General features: G+C 40.8%; 1 protein-coding gene and 1 long non-coding RNA gene across 4 annotated transcripts in view; one reads left to right on the top strand and one right to left on the bottom strand.

The window, feature by feature from the left end:
• LOC106575793 (uncharacterized) overlaps positions 1 to 16,449 on the bottom strand; it is a 34,825-nt gene that overhangs the window by 12,294 nt on the left and 6,082 nt on the right. The window contains exon 1 of one of the 3 annotated variants that reach the window (XM_014152480.3): positions 10 to 113. Coding sequence is in view for 1 of the 3 variants with exons in the window: in XM_082964418.1 (XP_082820544.1) it covers positions 13,579 to 14,594 (1,016 nt within the window). In the remaining 2 variants the exon portion in view is untranslated. Of the gene's footprint in view, positions 1 to 9; positions 14,595 to 16,449 lie in introns of those variants that run through there. The other 2 variants (XM_082964416.1, XM_082964418.1) reach the window with 2 other exon arrangements.
• LOC145861473 (uncharacterized) lies at positions 4,742 to 7,104 on the top strand. The gene is made up of 2 exons (XR_014381288.1): positions 4,742 to 4,898; positions 6,181 to 7,104. It is a non-coding gene; the product is annotated as an uncharacterized LOC145861473 (long non-coding RNA).

Raw genomic sequence — 16,449 nt, 5'->3', positions numbered from 1 at the left:
ATTACATACCTGTAGTAATAAAGCGAAACGCACCACACTGTTCTGTCGTTTTCTTTATTCCGAAGAATGGTGGCAGGCTACCCGGAACTTCCTGTTTCCCACTACCGTAGTGCAATAGCGACATGTATTGGACTGATGGACTAACTACTGCTGAAGCATGTCAAATATAAAAGTGAACTTGATTAGCAAGACAAATAAACCTGGTTTTAAAAAACTAAAGGGTGTCTGTTTTAATGTCTAAGTTTTTCAAACATTACATATGCATTGTAGATGGTCTCTGTGGAAGGCCACATAGATAATGCCAGTTTAATAATGTTTACATATCTTACATTACTCATCTCATATAAATATATATATATATACTGTATTCTATACTATCTATTGCATCTTAGCCTGTCCCGGTCTGACATTGCTTATCCATATACAGCCATAAGACTGTTAAACAGTCATCACTGATTTGATTTAGAGAATATTGGTGAATAGCAAATTGGCTTGTCCCAATGTGTAGAGGTGTGGTGACATGTATTGAGTAGATAAATACAGATATGTATTTGAAAGTCATGAATTAAACAAAAGCATTATATTTACTGTAAAGAACCCCAAAACTACAATGATTCAGTAGATCAATAAAGTTCCAGTACTCTAGCAGGTCTCACAGCTGCTTATGCTGACAAAACATGTTAGAGAATATGTTGTGATGCTCATTTCAACTTCCTGTCTTGTTCAGCTTCAGAAAAACAGCAAATATGTCACTTGAAACATTGTTTTTTGGTAATTCGTTATACAAAAGAGAAGAATAGTTTGACCAGTACAAATTCATGTAAGTTATCCAAACATATTCATCATTAATGACTAAAATAACTAATCTAGTTTAAATTCAATTTAATAAACAAAAGGTATCCACCCAAATGAATGGTGAAAACTGATCTTCACAACATCTCTATCTGATATGTTGTGTCTACCAGCTCATTCCCACAAAATCTGAAGAGGGAAGCAGTACCACCTTCATAGATGATATTCAATCCTAAAGACAAATCCAAGGTCATCTCAATATCTTTACAGTAGAAGCTAACAAAACACACCAAAACTGACAAGGTGCACACTGATCAGTAAAGTAAAGCGGCTAACATTCTATAATGCTCCCTTTCCTCTGCACAGTTCTCTCACAATGAGAAACTATAGGATTACAATAGAGTGTGTTAGAATTTCTTGAGAATTAAGTGATGGAATGATTTTAATCTTCACTAGTAAGAGAACAGATGAGGATTCTCACATTTATGTATAGGTTGGTGTCTTTTTAAGTGGCCATGTTGAGAGAAACTTTTCCAACGGTCAGAGCAGGAGTGAAGCTTCTATCCTGTGTGTATATGTTGGAGTGTTCTTAAATTGCTCTGATGAGAGAAAATATTCCCACAGTCAGAACAGGAGTAGTACAAAAAAAAATGATGTATGAAATGTATGCATTCACTACTGTAAGTCGCTCTGGATAAGAGCGTCTGCTAAATCACTAAAATGTAAATGTTAAATGAGTAGGGCTTCTCTCCAGTGTTGAATGATGAACTGTCAGATCCCTTGACATTTTGCAGCTCTTCCCACAGTCAAAGCAGGGATAAAGATTCTACATTGTCTGTTTATTTTTAGCTTGATAGAATTGGAAAATCTCCTCGCAACGTAGGTGGTGAGACCTCTTAGCTCTGTGATCTTCCTGCTGTTGATCTCTGGATGTAGAGAATGTCTCAACATGGTCTCCTGTGTGAACAACATCAGAAGAACCAGTCAGTTGGTGTGATATACATGTCAATCAATTTGATTTTATAAAGCCCTTTTTACATCTGCAGTTGTCACAAAATGCTTTACAGATACCCTAACCTAACATATAAGGTGTAAAAGAAACACCTAAATGAGGTTGACAGAAACGCACTTCCAGGTTTCAGGCTTTGGCTTCCTCTCTGCCTTCTTTCTGAAAAATGGATGCTCCCGGTGTTTGTTGACTCCTCTGAGGGTGCAGGTACCGAGACTAAAACCCCAAAGAGCAAGCAATGCAGAAGCAGAGTGGCTAGTAAAAACTCCTTAGAAGGAACCTAGGAAAAACCTAGAGAAGAACCAGGCTCCGAGCAGTGGCCACTCCTCTTCTGGCTGTACTAGGTGACAAATGACTTGATATATAGTGCCTTCTGGAAGTATTCAGACCCCTTGACTTTTTCCAATTTTCCAACTATTTGTTATGTTACAGCCTTACTCTAAAATAGATTAAAACATCCCCCCCCCCAGAATCTGTGGGTTTTTGTTTGTCCACCCTCCTCTTGAGGATTGACCACAAGTTCTCAATGGGATTAAGGTCTGGGGACTTTCCTGGCCATGGACCCAAAATATCGATGTTTTGTTCCCCTAGCCACTTAGTTATCACTTATGCCTTATGGCAAGGTGCTCCATCATTCTGGAAAAGGTATTGTTCATCACAAAACTGTTCCTGGATGGTTGGGAGAAGTTGCTCTCGGGGGATGTGTTGGTACCATTCTTTATTCATGGCTGTGTTTTTGGGCAAAATTGTGAGTGAGCCCAATCCCTTGGCTGAGAAGCAACCCCACACATGAATGGTCTCAGGATGCTTTACTGTTGGCATGACACAGGACTGATGGTAGCGCTCACCTTGTCTTCTCCGGACAAGCTTTTTTCCGGATGCCCCAAACAATCGGAAAGGGGATTCATCAGAGAAAATGACTTTGCCCCAGTCCTCAGCAGTCCAATCCCTGTACCTTTTGCAGAATATCAGTCTGTCCCTGATGTTTTTCCTGGAGAAAAGTGGCTTCTTTGCTGCCCTTCCTGCGCACCAGGCCATCCTCCAAAAGTCTTCGCCTCACTGTGCGTGCAGGTGCACGCACACCTGCCTGCTGCCGTTCCTGAGCAAGCTCTGTACTGGTGGTGCCCCGATCCCGCAGCTGAATCAACTTTAGACGACGGTCCTGGCGCTTGCTGGACTTTCTTGGGCACCCTGAAACCTTCTTCACAACAATTTAACCGCTCTCCTTGAAGTTCTTGATGATCCGATAAATGGTTGATTTAGGTGCAATCTTACTGGCAGCAATATCCTTGCCTGTGAAGCCCTTTTTGTGCAAAGCAATGATGACGGCACGTGTTTCCTTGCAGGTAACCATGGTTGACAGAGGAAGAACAATGATTCCAAGCACCACCCTCCTTTTGAAGCTTCCAGTCTGTTATTCAAACTCAATCAGCGTGACAGAGTGTTCTCCAGCCTTGTCCTCGTCAACACTCACACCTGTGTTAACGAGAGAATCACTGACATGATGTCAGCTTGTCCTTTTGTGGCAGGGCTGAAATGCAGTGTAAATGTTTTTGGGGAATTCACTTCATTTGCATGGCAAAGAGGGACTTTGCAATTAATTGCAATTCATCTGATCACTCTTCATAACATTCTGGAGTATATGCAAATTGTCATCATACAAACTGAGGCAGCAGACTTTGTGAAAATTAATATTTGTGTAATTCTCAAAACTTTTGGCCACGACTGTACACACAATACCCCAGAATGATAAAACAAAAACAGGGTTTTAGAAATGGCCATTTTGATTTTTTATGGAAATATCACATTTTCCTACCCTTTACTTAGTACTTTGTTGAAGCACCTTTGGCAGCAATTACAGCATCGAGTTCTCTTGGGTATGACACTACAAGCTTGGCACACATGTATTTGGGGAGTTTCTCCCATTCTTCTCTGCAGATCCTCTCAAGCTCTGTCAGGTTGAAAGGGGAGCGTTGCTGCACAGCTATTATCGGCCAGCTCTAGCAAGCGTTTTGGTGGTTCCAAACTTCTTCCATTTAAAAATGATGGAGGTCACTGTGTTCTTGGGCTGCAAAAAATGTTGGTACCCTTCCCCAGATCTGTGCCTCCACACAATCCTGTCTGAGCTCTACGGTTATTTCCTTCAACCTCATGGCTTGGTTTTTGCTCTGACATGCACTGCCAACTGTGGGACCTTATATAGACAGGTGTGTGCCTTTCCAAATCATGTCCTATCAATTGAATTTACCACAGGTAGAAACATCTCAAGGATGATCAATGGAAACAGGATGTACCTGAGCTCAATTTCGAGTCTCATAGCAAAGGGTCTGAATACTTATGTAAATAAGTTATTTATGTAGAATTTTTATTTTTTTATTTTAAAAACCTGTTTTCGCTTTGGCATTATGGGGTATTGTGTGAAGATTGCAGAAGGAAAACTTTTATTTAATCAATTTTAGAAAAAAGCTGTAACGTAACAAAATGTGGGAAAAAAATCAAGGGGTCTGAATACTTTCCGAATGCACTGTAGCTAATATAGAAAAACGGGAGTCTTTTTCTCCCCTTTTTAACATTACAAATAACAATGGAAATCAACAACTCTGTGTCTGTTGTCATATGTTTCTTTCTAGTAAGCATTTCCCATCCTGGAGTCAGACCTTGTGGAAATCTGTGGTAGAGATGAAGAATGTATGACAATTTAGACACTACGTTACCCTATAGTAGTTATCGTCATCATGCTTTCCATAGTTTAAGCCTATAGCTAGCTAGGCCTTGCTAACTAGTTATTGTGTTATCCAGCCAGCTAAAATATTGCATGATAACACGAAAGATTTGTATAACTAGCCCAAGATAGACCACACCCTGTTGCTTCAAATGGGGGACTTTTATTATGAAGGCAAACCGTAAATTATACCGTTGTGGATAATCGTTATTGTGGCTAGCTTCACACAACAGTGAGCCACGCTAGCTAGCTAGCAGCGACCACAACATAGCTATTTGCCAGTTTGTCTTAGGTAATTTAGCTACAGTGGCTAGTCAAGGTCAGAAAACGATCTAGCGTGCTAGCTAATCCACACAAAACTCAACATACTACATGGTAAATATATTCTGTACAATGTGCTATGGTAACCTGTTAGCTAGCTAGCTAGACTAGTTGCTAGGCCTAACATTAACGCCAGCTAACGTTTGCTACCTTGTTAGGTAAGTATGCTACAGTTATGGCTCTTCAGTTAGCTAGCTAGCCAACAATTTGCTAGGTAGCTGCCAAATCCTAGCTAGCTAGTTATCAAACGTCCAATGCTAAATTGTTAAGCTGGATTCATGTATTCCCAAAAGGAAACGAAACAAATTGCATGGAAAACGCACCTTTCTGTCTTGACGTTTTTGTCTTGTCATAACACTTTTTTTTCTTTCGCGGCAATCTATCATGTCCAGATTTTGCACGCTGACCTTCTCGACCCCTGTTCTAAAGAAAATCATGTACTTTTTACTCAATACATTTTCCATGACACCCAAAAGTACTCATTACATTTCGAATGCTTAGCAGGACAGGAAAATGGTCAAATTCACACAGTTACCAAGAGAACAACCCTGGTCATCCCTACCTCCTCTGACCTGGTGGACTAACTAAACATAAATGCTTTGTTTGTAAATTATGTCTGAATGTTGGAGTGTGCCCATTGGCCATCCATAATATATTTTTTTAAATTGTGCCATCTGGTTTGCTTAATATAAGGAATCTGAAATGATTCATGCATTGACTTTTGCAACTTAAGTATATTTAAAACCAAATACTTTTAGACTTTTACTCAAGGAGCATTTTACTGGGTGACTTTCTATTAAGGTGTCTTTACTTTTACTCAAGTATGACAACTGGGTACTTTTTCCACCACTGGCTATTGGTTCACTGTAATTACAAGTAAGTAGCCCTCAATACAGACTTCATTATAACTGGCCAAATCCTGTGTAACACCTAGTAATAACATTGTACTTGTGCAGATATTAAATATACTCTGTGGTGTACTAGTGTATTTGTTCTCCCACTTGGATGTCATTTCCACAAGCTTTAAATTGAGGGCCAGGTTGTCAGGGTGGGTAATGTACAGGTACACATTAATTACTCCTAAAGATACACTTCACTTTAACTAGCTAAATCCGTGTAAGAAGTAGAATTTAGCAAAACATTACATGTGCTTTGAACATTTCTTATTCCTCATCTGGGATGAGACTTGTATTATATTTGTTTTCGTAAACTCAACCAAGTTAACCCAGATCATATGCTTTATTTTGGGGGCTAGTGCTAGCAACAGCGTTGACTGTAGATATATTTTGAACAGTGCACATTAATGTTTAAGTAATTACATTTTTTATTTTACCAGGGAAGTTGACTGAGAACACATCGTTCCCTCACGACGCCAGGACAGCGGAGTCAATCACCACCTTCCGGAGACGCCTGAAACCCCACCTCTTTAAGGAATACCTGGGATAGGATCAAGTAATCCTTCTAACCCCCCCACAAAAAAAGATATAGATGTACTATTGTAAAGTGGTTGTTCCACTGGATATCATAAGGTGAATGCACCAATTTGTAAGTCACTCTGGATAAGAGCGTCTGCTAAATGACGTAAATGTAAATACATCCTCATTTACAGCAACAACCTGGGGAATAGTTACAGGAGAGGAGGGGGGATGAATGAGCCTGGAAGCTGGGGATGATTAGATGGCCATGATGGTATGAGGGTCAGATTGGGAATTTAGCCAGGACCCCGGGGTTAACACCCCTACTCTTACGATAAGTAAGAGAAAGGTAAGACAATCTTCCTCTCTGGTTCCATTCCCTAATAGTAAGTGGGTCATTGTTGATTGGTGGCGGTAAAGCTGTCCTTGGACATTGGTACCATATAAAACACTTTAAAATGACAACTTTTCCCCATTTTATTTAACTGTTATTTAATAAGAAACATATGTAAGTCCTTTATAATACAAAACATCTATCTGTGCATTGTAGCAATTACTGGTGGCTAGCAAATTGGCTTGTCCCCATGGTGATGTGTAAAGGTGTAGTGACATGTTTTGAGTAGAAAATAGACATGTAAATTATTTTGAATTCCATGAATTAAACAAAAACATTATTTTCTGTATAGATAACCCAGAAAACAAAGGTTGACAGCACAAATTCATGTAGAATGTTTATTTTTCATTAGTATATCAATTAAGTTAATTACTGTTACCCAAATACATGAATCAATGACTAAAATAATGAATCTAGTTTTAAAAGACAATTTAATAAACACATGCAGTCATTTCATAGCCTGTGTATCATTAAATAAAAGTCATTATGTAGTAAAAAAGAATCCACCCAATGTAATGGTGAAAACTGATCATCACACCATCTCTATCTGATACAGTGGGGGGGAAAAGTATTTGATCCCCTGCTGATTTTGTATGTTTGCCCACTGGCAAAGAAATGATCAGTCTATAATTCTAATGGTAGGTTTATTTGAACAGTGAGAGACAGAATAACAACAAAAATATAGAGAAAAACGCATGTCAAAAAAGTTATAAATTGATTTGCATTTTAATGAGGGAAATAACTATTTGACCCCCTCTCAATCAGAAAGATTTCTGGCTCCCAGGTGTCTTTTATACAGGTAACAAGCTGAGATTAGGAGCACACTCTTAAAAGGGAGTGCTCCTAATCTCAGCTTGTTACCTGTATAAAAGACACCTGGGAGCCAGAAGCAATCAATCAATCAGATTCCAAACTCTCCACCATGGCCAAGACCAAAGAGCTCTCCAAGGATGTCAGGGACAAGATTGTAGACCTACACAAGGCTGGAATGGGCTACAAGACCATCGCAAAGTAGCTTGGTGAGAAGGTGACAACATTTGGTGCGATTATTCGCAAATGGAAGAAACACAAAAGAACTGTCAATATCCCTCGGCCTGGGGCTCCATGCAAGATCTCACCTCGTGGAGTTGCAATGAGCATGAGAACGGTGAGGAATCAGCCCAGAACTACACAGGAGGATCTTGTCAATGATCTCAAGGCAGCTGGGACCATAGTCACCAAGAAAACAATTGGTAACACACTACGCCGTGAAGGACTGAAATCCTGCAGTGCCCGCAAGGTCCCCCTGCTCAAGAATACATATACATGCCCGTCTGAAGTTTGCCAATGAAGATCTGAATGATTCAGAGAACAACTGGTGAAAGTGTTGAGGTCAGATGAGACCAAAATGGAGCTCTTTGGCATCAACTCAACTCGCCGTGTTTGGAGGAGGAGGAATGCTGCCTATGACCCCAAGAACACCATCTCCACCGTCAAACATGGAGGTGGAAACATTATGCTTTGGGGGTGTTTTTCTGCTAAGGGGACAGTACAACTTCACCGCATCATTTGACGGGGCCATGTACTGTCAAATCTTGGGTGAGAACCTCCTTCCCTCAGCCAGGGCATTGAAAATGTGTCGTGGATGGGTATTCCAGCATGACAATGACCCAAAACACACAGCCAAGGCAACAAAGCAGTGGCTCAAGAAGAAACACATTAAGGTCCTGGAGTGGCCTAGCCAGTCTCCAGACCTTAATCCCATAGAAAATCTGTAGAGGGAGCTGAAGGTTCGAGTTGCCAAACGTCAGCCTCGAAACCTTAATGACTTGGAGAAGATCTGCAAAGAGGAGTGGGACAAAATCCCTCCTGAGATGTGTGCAAACTTGGTGGCCAACTCCAAGAAACGTCTGACCTCTGTGATTGCCAACAAGGGTTTTGCCACCAAGTACTAAGTCATGTTTTGCAGAGGGGTCAAATACTTATTTCCCTCATTAAAATGCAAATCAATTTATAACATTTAGATTTTTTTGTTGTTATTCTGTCTCTCACTGTTCATATAAACCTACCATTAAAATTATAGACTGATAATTTCTTTGTAAGTGGGCAAACGTACAAAATCAGCAGGGGATCAAATACTTTTTCCCCCACTGTACATGTACAGTTGAAGTCGAAAGTTTACATACGCCTTAGCCAAATACATTTAAACTCAGTTTTTCACAATTCCTGACATTTAATCCCAGTAAAAATTCCCTGTTTTAGGTCAGTTAGGATCACCATTTTATTTTAAGAATGTGAAATGTCAGAATAATAGTTGAGAATGATTTATTTCAGCTTTTATTTCTTTCATAACATTCCCAGTGGGTCAGAAGTTTACATACACTCAATTAGTATTTGGTAGCGTTGCCTTTAAATTGTTTAATTTGGGTCAAACGTTTTGGGTAGCCTTCCGCAAGCTTCCCACAATAAGTTGGGTGAATTTTGGCCCATTCCTCCTGACAGAGCTGGTGTAACTGAGTCAGGTTTGTAGGCCTCCTTGCTTGCACACGCTTTTTCAGTTCTTCCCACAAATTCTCTATTGGATTGAGGTCAGGGCCTTGTGATGGCCACTCCAATACCTTGATTTTGTTGTCCTTAAGCCATTTTGACACAACTTTGGAAGTATGCTTGGGGTCATTGTCCATTTGGAAGACCCATTTGCGACCAAGCTTTAACTTCCTGACTGATGTCTTGAGATGTTGCTTCAATATATCCACATAATTTTCCTGCCTCATTATGCCATCTATTTTGTGAAGTGAACCAGTCCCTTCTGTAGCAAAGCACCCCCACAACATGATGCTGCCACCCCCGTGCTTCATGGTTGGGATGGTGTTCTTTGGCTTGCAAGCCTCCCCCTTTTTCCTCCAAACATAACGATGGTCATTATGGCCAAACAGCTCTATTTTTGTTTCATCAGACCAGAGGACATTTCTCCAAAAAGTACGATCTTTGTCCCCAAGCGCAGTTGCAAAACGTAGTCTGGCTTTTCTATGGCGGTTTTGGAGCAGTGGCTTCTTCCTTGCTGAGCGACCTTTCAGGTTATGTCGATATAGGACTTGTTTTACTGTAGATATAGATACTTTTTTACCTGTTTCCTCCAGCATCTTCACAAGGTCCTTTTCTGTAGTTCTGGGATTGATTTGCACTTTTCGCACCCAAGTACGTTCATCTCTAGGAGACAGAACGCATCTCCTTCCTGAGCGGTATGACGGCTGCGTGGTCCCATGGTGTTTGTACTTGCGTACTATTGTTTGTACAGATGAACGTGGTACCTTCAGGCGTTTGGAAATTGCTCCCACGGATGAACCAGACTTGTGGAGGTCTACAATTTATTTTCTGAGGTCTTGGCTTATTTCTTTTGATTTTCCCATGATGTCAAGCAAAGAGGCACTGAGTTTGAAGGTAGACCTTAAAATACATCCACAGGTACCTCTCCAATAGACTGAAATGATGTCAATTAGCCTATCAGAAGCTTCTAAAGCCATGACATCATTTTCTGGAATTTTCCAAGCTGTTTAAAGGCACAGTCAACTTTATGTATGTAAACTTCTGACCCACTGGAATTGTGATACAGTGAATTATAAGTGAAATAATCTGTCTGTAAACAATTGTTGGAAAAATGACTTGTCATGCACAAAGAAGATGTCCTAACCGACTTGCCAAATCTATAGTTTGTTAACAAGAAATTTGTGGAGTGGTTGAAAAACGAGTTTTAATGACTCCAACCTAAGTGTATGTAAACTTCTGACTTCAACTGTATCTACTAACTCATTCCCACAGAAAACTGATCATCACACCATCTCTATCTGATACATGTTGTGTCTACTAACTCATTCCCACAGAGAACTGATCATCACATCATCTCTATCTGATACATGTTGTGTCTACCAACTCATTCCCACAGAAAACTGATCATCACATCATCTCTATCTGATACATGTTGTGTCTACCAGCTCATTCCCACAGAAAACTGATCATCACATCATCTCTATCTGATACATGTTGTGTCTACTAACTCATTCCCACAGAAAACTGATCATCACATCATCTCTATCTGATACATGTTGTGTCTACCAGCTCATTCCCACAGAAAACTGATCATCACATCATCTCTATCTGATACATGTTGTATCTACTAACTCATTCCCACAGAGAACTGCAGAGGGACAACTTGGTGTCAGAGCAAAACGTACTATATGTAAAAATACATTTAAAAAAATACCACACAATTTAGTATGTTATGTTACATTGGCCTATAACTGTAATACGATTTGTATAGTATGTTACGAATTACATTTCGTACAATATGTTACGAATTTGCTATACGTATGATATTTTACGAATTCCAATTTGTTGTTGCTAACATTAACATGCTAAGCACACTATATACACAAAAGTATGAGGACACCTCTTCAAATTGTGGATTTGGCTATTTCAGCCACACCCGTTGCTGACAGGAGTATAAAAATCGAGCACACAGCCATGCATTCTCCATAGACAAACATTGGCATTAGAATGGCCTTACTGAAGAGCTTAGTGACGTTCAATGTGGCACCGCCAGTTCATCAAATGTCTGCCCTGCTTGAGGACCACCAAGTGTTGAAGCATGTAAAAATTGTCCGTCCTCGGTTGCAACACTCACTATCACGTTCCAAACTGCTTCTGGAAGCAATGTCCACAAGAACTGTTAATTGGGAGCGTCATAAAATGCTTTTCCATGGTCGAGCAGCAGCACACATGCCTAAGATCACCATGTGCAATGCCAAGCGTTGGCTGGAGTGGTGTAAAGCTCACCGCCATTGGACTGACGCAGTGGAAACATGTTCTCTGGAGTGATGAATCGCGCTTCATCATCTAGCAGTCCGACGGACGAATCTGGGTTTGGTGGATGACAGGAGAACACTACCTGCCCCAATGCATAGTACCAACTGTAAAGTTTGGTGGAGGACGAATAATGGCCTGGGATTGTTTTATGGTTCGGACTAGTCCCCTTAGTTCCAGTGAAGGGAAATCTTAACGCTACAGCATACAATGACATTATAGATGATTCTGTGCTGCCAACGTTGTGGCAACAGTTTGGGGAAGGCCCTTTCCGGTTTCAGCGTGACAATGCCCCCGAGCACAAATAGACGTCCATACACAAATGGTTTGTTGAGATCAGTGTGGAAATCAGTGTGGAAGAACTTGACTGGCCTGCACAGAGCCCTGACCTTAACTCCATCAAACACCTTTGGGATGAATTGAAACGTTGACTGCGAGCCAGACCTAATCGCCCAACATCAGTGCCCGACCTCACTAATGCTCGTGGCTGAATGGAAAAAGTCCCCACAGCAATGTTCCAACATCTAGTGGAAAGCCTTCCCAGAAGAGTGGAGGCCGTTATTGCAGCAAAAGGGGGACCAAATCCATATTAATGCCCATGAATTTGGAATGAGATGTTCGACGAGCAGGTGCCCACATACATTACCGTTCAAAAGTTTGGGGTCACTTAGAAATGTCCTTGTTTTTGAAAGATCTGGGGGGTTTTTGTCCATTAAAATAACATCAAATTGATCAGAAATACAGTGCAGTCTCAACGTCAACAGTGAAGAAGCGACTCCGGGATGCTGGCCATCTAGGCAGAGTTTCTCTGTCCAGTGTCTGTGTTCTTTTGCCCATCTTAATCTTTTATTTTTATTGGCCAGTCTGAGATTTGGCTTTTTCTTTGCAACTCTGCCTAGAAGGCCATCATCCCGGAGTCGCCTCTTCACTGTTGACGTTGAGACTGGTGTTTTGCGGGTACTATTTAATGAAGCTGCCAGTTGAGGACTTGAGAGGCATCCGTTTCTCAAACTAGACACTAATGTACTTGTCATCTTGCTCAGTTGTGCACCGGGGCCTCCCACTCCTCTTTCTATTCTGGTTAGGTCCAGTTTGTGCTGTTCTGTGAAGGGAGTAGTACACAGCGTTGTATGAGATTTTCAGTTTCTTGGCAATTTCTTGCATGGCATAGCCTTCATTTCTCAGAACAAGAATAGACTGACGAGTTTCAGAAGAAAGTTATTTGTTTCTGACCATTTTAAGCCTGTAATCAAACCCACAAATGCTGATGCTCCAGATACTCAACTAGTCTAAAAAAGGCCAGTTTTATTCCTTTTTTAATCAGAACAACCGTTTTTAGCTGTGCTAACATAATTGCAAAAGGGTTTTCTATTGATCATTTAGGCTTTTAAAATGATAAACTTGAATTTGCTAACACAACGTGCCATTGGAACACAGGAGTGATGGCTGCTGATAATGGGCCTCTGTACGCCTATGTAGATTATCCATTAAAAAATCTGCCGTTTCCAACTAAAATAGTAGTTTACAACATTAACAATGTCTACACTGTATTTCTGATGAATTTGATGTTATATAAAACGGACAAAAAAATAGCTTTTCTTTCAAAAACAAGGACATTTCTAAGTGACCCCAAACTTTTGAACAGTAGTGTACTTTTGGTCATGTAGTGTAGTTGCAAAGTTGCTTATTAGCTAAAATGCTAAAGTTGTCCGTGATGAGATTTGAACAAGCAATCGTTGGGTTGCTAGACTTTCATGTTATATGCTGACTCATCCATCCACCCGACCAACCACCATCCTATTGTTTTTGCCTTAAAAAGGGACATTTTAAAATGTTTCAACTTCATATTCATCATCCCAGCACCACCCCAACATCAACATATGTGAAATGGCGCGTTTCTAATGTTTTGTAGTAAAAAAAGATGATTTCCAATGTCATAATTTTATAACGCTCCCTTTCCTCTGCACAGTTCTCTCACAGTGAGAAACAATAGGATTACAAAAGTGTTCTAAGCTTTCTTCATTTGATCCAATTCACTGTTACCACTTTTATGAGATGAGGATTAATTGATGGAGTGACTTTAATCTTAGCTGGTCTGAGAGAGGTGATGAGGCTTTTCTCCTTTATGTATACATTGATGTGTTTTTAAGGTAGCCAATCGGGAGAAACTCTTCCCACAGTCAGAGCAGCAGTAAGGCTTCTCTCCTGTGTGTGTTCTCTGATGAGATTTTAGCTCAGTTGATGTTGTGAAGCATTTTCCACAGTCAGAACAGGAGTAAGGCTTCTCTCCTTTATGCATACGTTGGTGTGTTTTTAAGTTGCCCTGTTGGGAAAAACTCTTCCCACAGACAGAACAGAAGTAAGGCTTCTCTCCTGTGTGTATTCGCTGGTGACATTTTAATATATCCAAATGGGTGAAACTCTTCCCACAGTCAGAGCAGGAGTAAGGCTTCTCTCCTGTGTGTATTCGCTGGTGACATTTTAAGTTGCTCTGTTGAGAGAAACTCTTCCCACAGTCAGAGCAGCAGTAAGGCTTCTCTCCTGTGTGTGTTCTCTGATGAACTCTTAACTCAGCTGATGTTATGAAGCATTTTCCGCAGTCAGAGCACAAGTAATGCTTCTCTCCTGTATGTATATGTTGGTGGGTTTGTAAGTGGCTCTGTTGAGAGAAACTCGCCCCACAGTCAGAGCAGAAGTAAGGCTTCTCCCCGGCGTGTATTTTTAGGTGTGTTTTTAAGTTGCTTGATACGGAGAAACTCTTCCCACAGTCAGAGCACGAGTAAGGCTTCTCTCCTGTGTGTATACGTTGGTGTGTTTTTAAGCTGCTCTGTTGAGAGAAACTCTCCCCACAGTCAGAGCAGGAGTAAGGTTTTTCTCCAGTGTGGACTCGCAGATGAACTGTCAGAGCCTGTGATGTTGTGAAACTCTTCCCACAGTCAGTGCAGGAATACAGATTATCTCCTGTGTGTATTTTTAGGTGTATTTCTAGTTTTGATAGAATTGGGAAAATCTCCTCACAATGCGGGCAGTGGTGAGACCTCTTAGCTCTGTGATCTTCCTGCTGTTGCTCTCTGGATGTAGAGAATGTCTCAACATGGTCTCCTGTGTGAACAACATCAGAAGAACCAGTCAGTTGGTGTGATATACATATGACTTCATATCAGTAGGCTGTTCAATACAGGGAATAAAGCTATTAGGGCTGTCCCGACAAAAAAAATTATCCTGGTCGACCGAGAGTCTTGTTTTCTTTCGACCAAATGTTTTAATTTTAAAACATGTATTTTTCCATATATATGTGTTGAAATAAAATCAACTATATGGAGGCTACTGAGCTTGTCTGATGCTTTATGCACTGTGATTAAAAATGAAGACACAAATTACTCAAGAGGCAGCCAGAGATCAATATCGCCTAACCAGAAGTAAAAGAATCTGTTCCGACTCTCCTCCTCCCGCTGCTGCTGGCCTTCCGTTATGCTCCTGACGTTGCCGGTTGGCAACCTTTTCCATTTGGAGTGGCAGGTATTTCGTACCATTTCTATTTATCTGGGTGCCAGTTATGATTTTCATATGCACATTTTCATGGAACAGTTTCATTTCATTTATAATAAAGTCTTCATATCTCAAATCAATGTCATGTAGTTAATCAAAATTCTATAAAAATGATACAAATCTAAAAGTAACTAATATTGCCAAAACTAGCTTACATAAAGCCAACAAATAAAAACATTGCAGTCTGCAGGTAGAAAATATCCTGATGAAAATAAATATTCTATTAATCAAATTGGCTACACATGGCCTGTCTGCAAGAAACTTGAAACATTCTATCAACTAATCATTTGGTCTGGCCTGTGCTAGCAAACTTGCAAATTTGCACAAGGGATAAGACGTTTCCACCAGATCAATGCATTACATTTTTTCCCCTTTCATGCTGAGTGGTTATCAAAAGGTAGAGAACTGGACTTTTTGTAGAAACAGACTTCGCTCACTTGCTGTTTGAGCTGAACATTTTTTATCTCAGAAACTCCACAGTGACGGTGAGTTAAGACAATCAGAAATAGTATCAGATCCCCAAATGGGCAAATTTATAGGCCTACATTTGCAAGCAGGGCAGGTAGCCTATAGGCCTACTTCTATGTGTAATCAGGGCCAGCTAGCCTATAGGCCTACTTCTATGTGTAATCAGGCCAGGTAGACTATAGGCCTACTTCTATGTGTAATCAGGCCAGGTAGCCTATAGGCCTACATTTGCAAGCAGGGCAGGTAGCCTATAGGCCTACTTCTATGTGTAATCAGGCCAGGTAGCCTATAGGCCTACTTCTATGTGTAATCAGGCCAGGTAGACTATAGGCCTACTTCTATGTGTAATCAGGCCAGGTAGCCTATAGGCCTACTTCTATGTGTAATCAGGCCAGGTAGCCTATAGGCCTACTTCTATGTGTAATCAGGCCAGGTAGCCTATAGGCCTACTTCTATGTGTAATCAGGCCAGGTAGCCTATAGGCCTACTTCTATGTGTAATCAGGCCAGGTAGCCTATAGGCCTACTTCTATGTGTAATCAGGCCAGCTAGCCTATAGACCTACTTCTATGTGTAATCAGGGCCAGGTAGCCTATAGGTCTACTTCTATGTGTAATCAGGCCAGCTAGCCTATAGGCCTACTTCTATGAGTAATCAGGCCGGCTAGCCTATAGGCCTACTTCTATGTGTAATCAGGCCAGGTAGACTATAGACCTACTTCTATGTGTAATCAGGCCAGCTAGCCTATAGGCCTACTTCTATGTGTAATCAGGCCAGCTAGCCTATAGGCCTACTTCTATGTGTAATCAGGCCAGCTAGCCTATAGGCCTACTTCTATGTGTAATCAGGCCAGCTAGCCTATAGGTCTACTTCTATGAGTAATCAGGCCAGCTAGCCTATAGGCCTACTTCTATGTGTAATCAGGCCAGCTAGCCTATAGG

This window comes from Salmo salar, chromosome 17 (genome assembly GCF_965601325.2).
Source record: "Salmo salar chromosome 17, fSalSal1, whole genome shotgun sequence".
NCBI classification, from domain to species: domain Eukaryota; kingdom Metazoa; phylum Chordata; class Actinopteri; order Salmoniformes; family Salmonidae; genus Salmo; species Salmo salar.
This window is presented reverse-complemented; position numbering and strand designations above follow the sequence as displayed.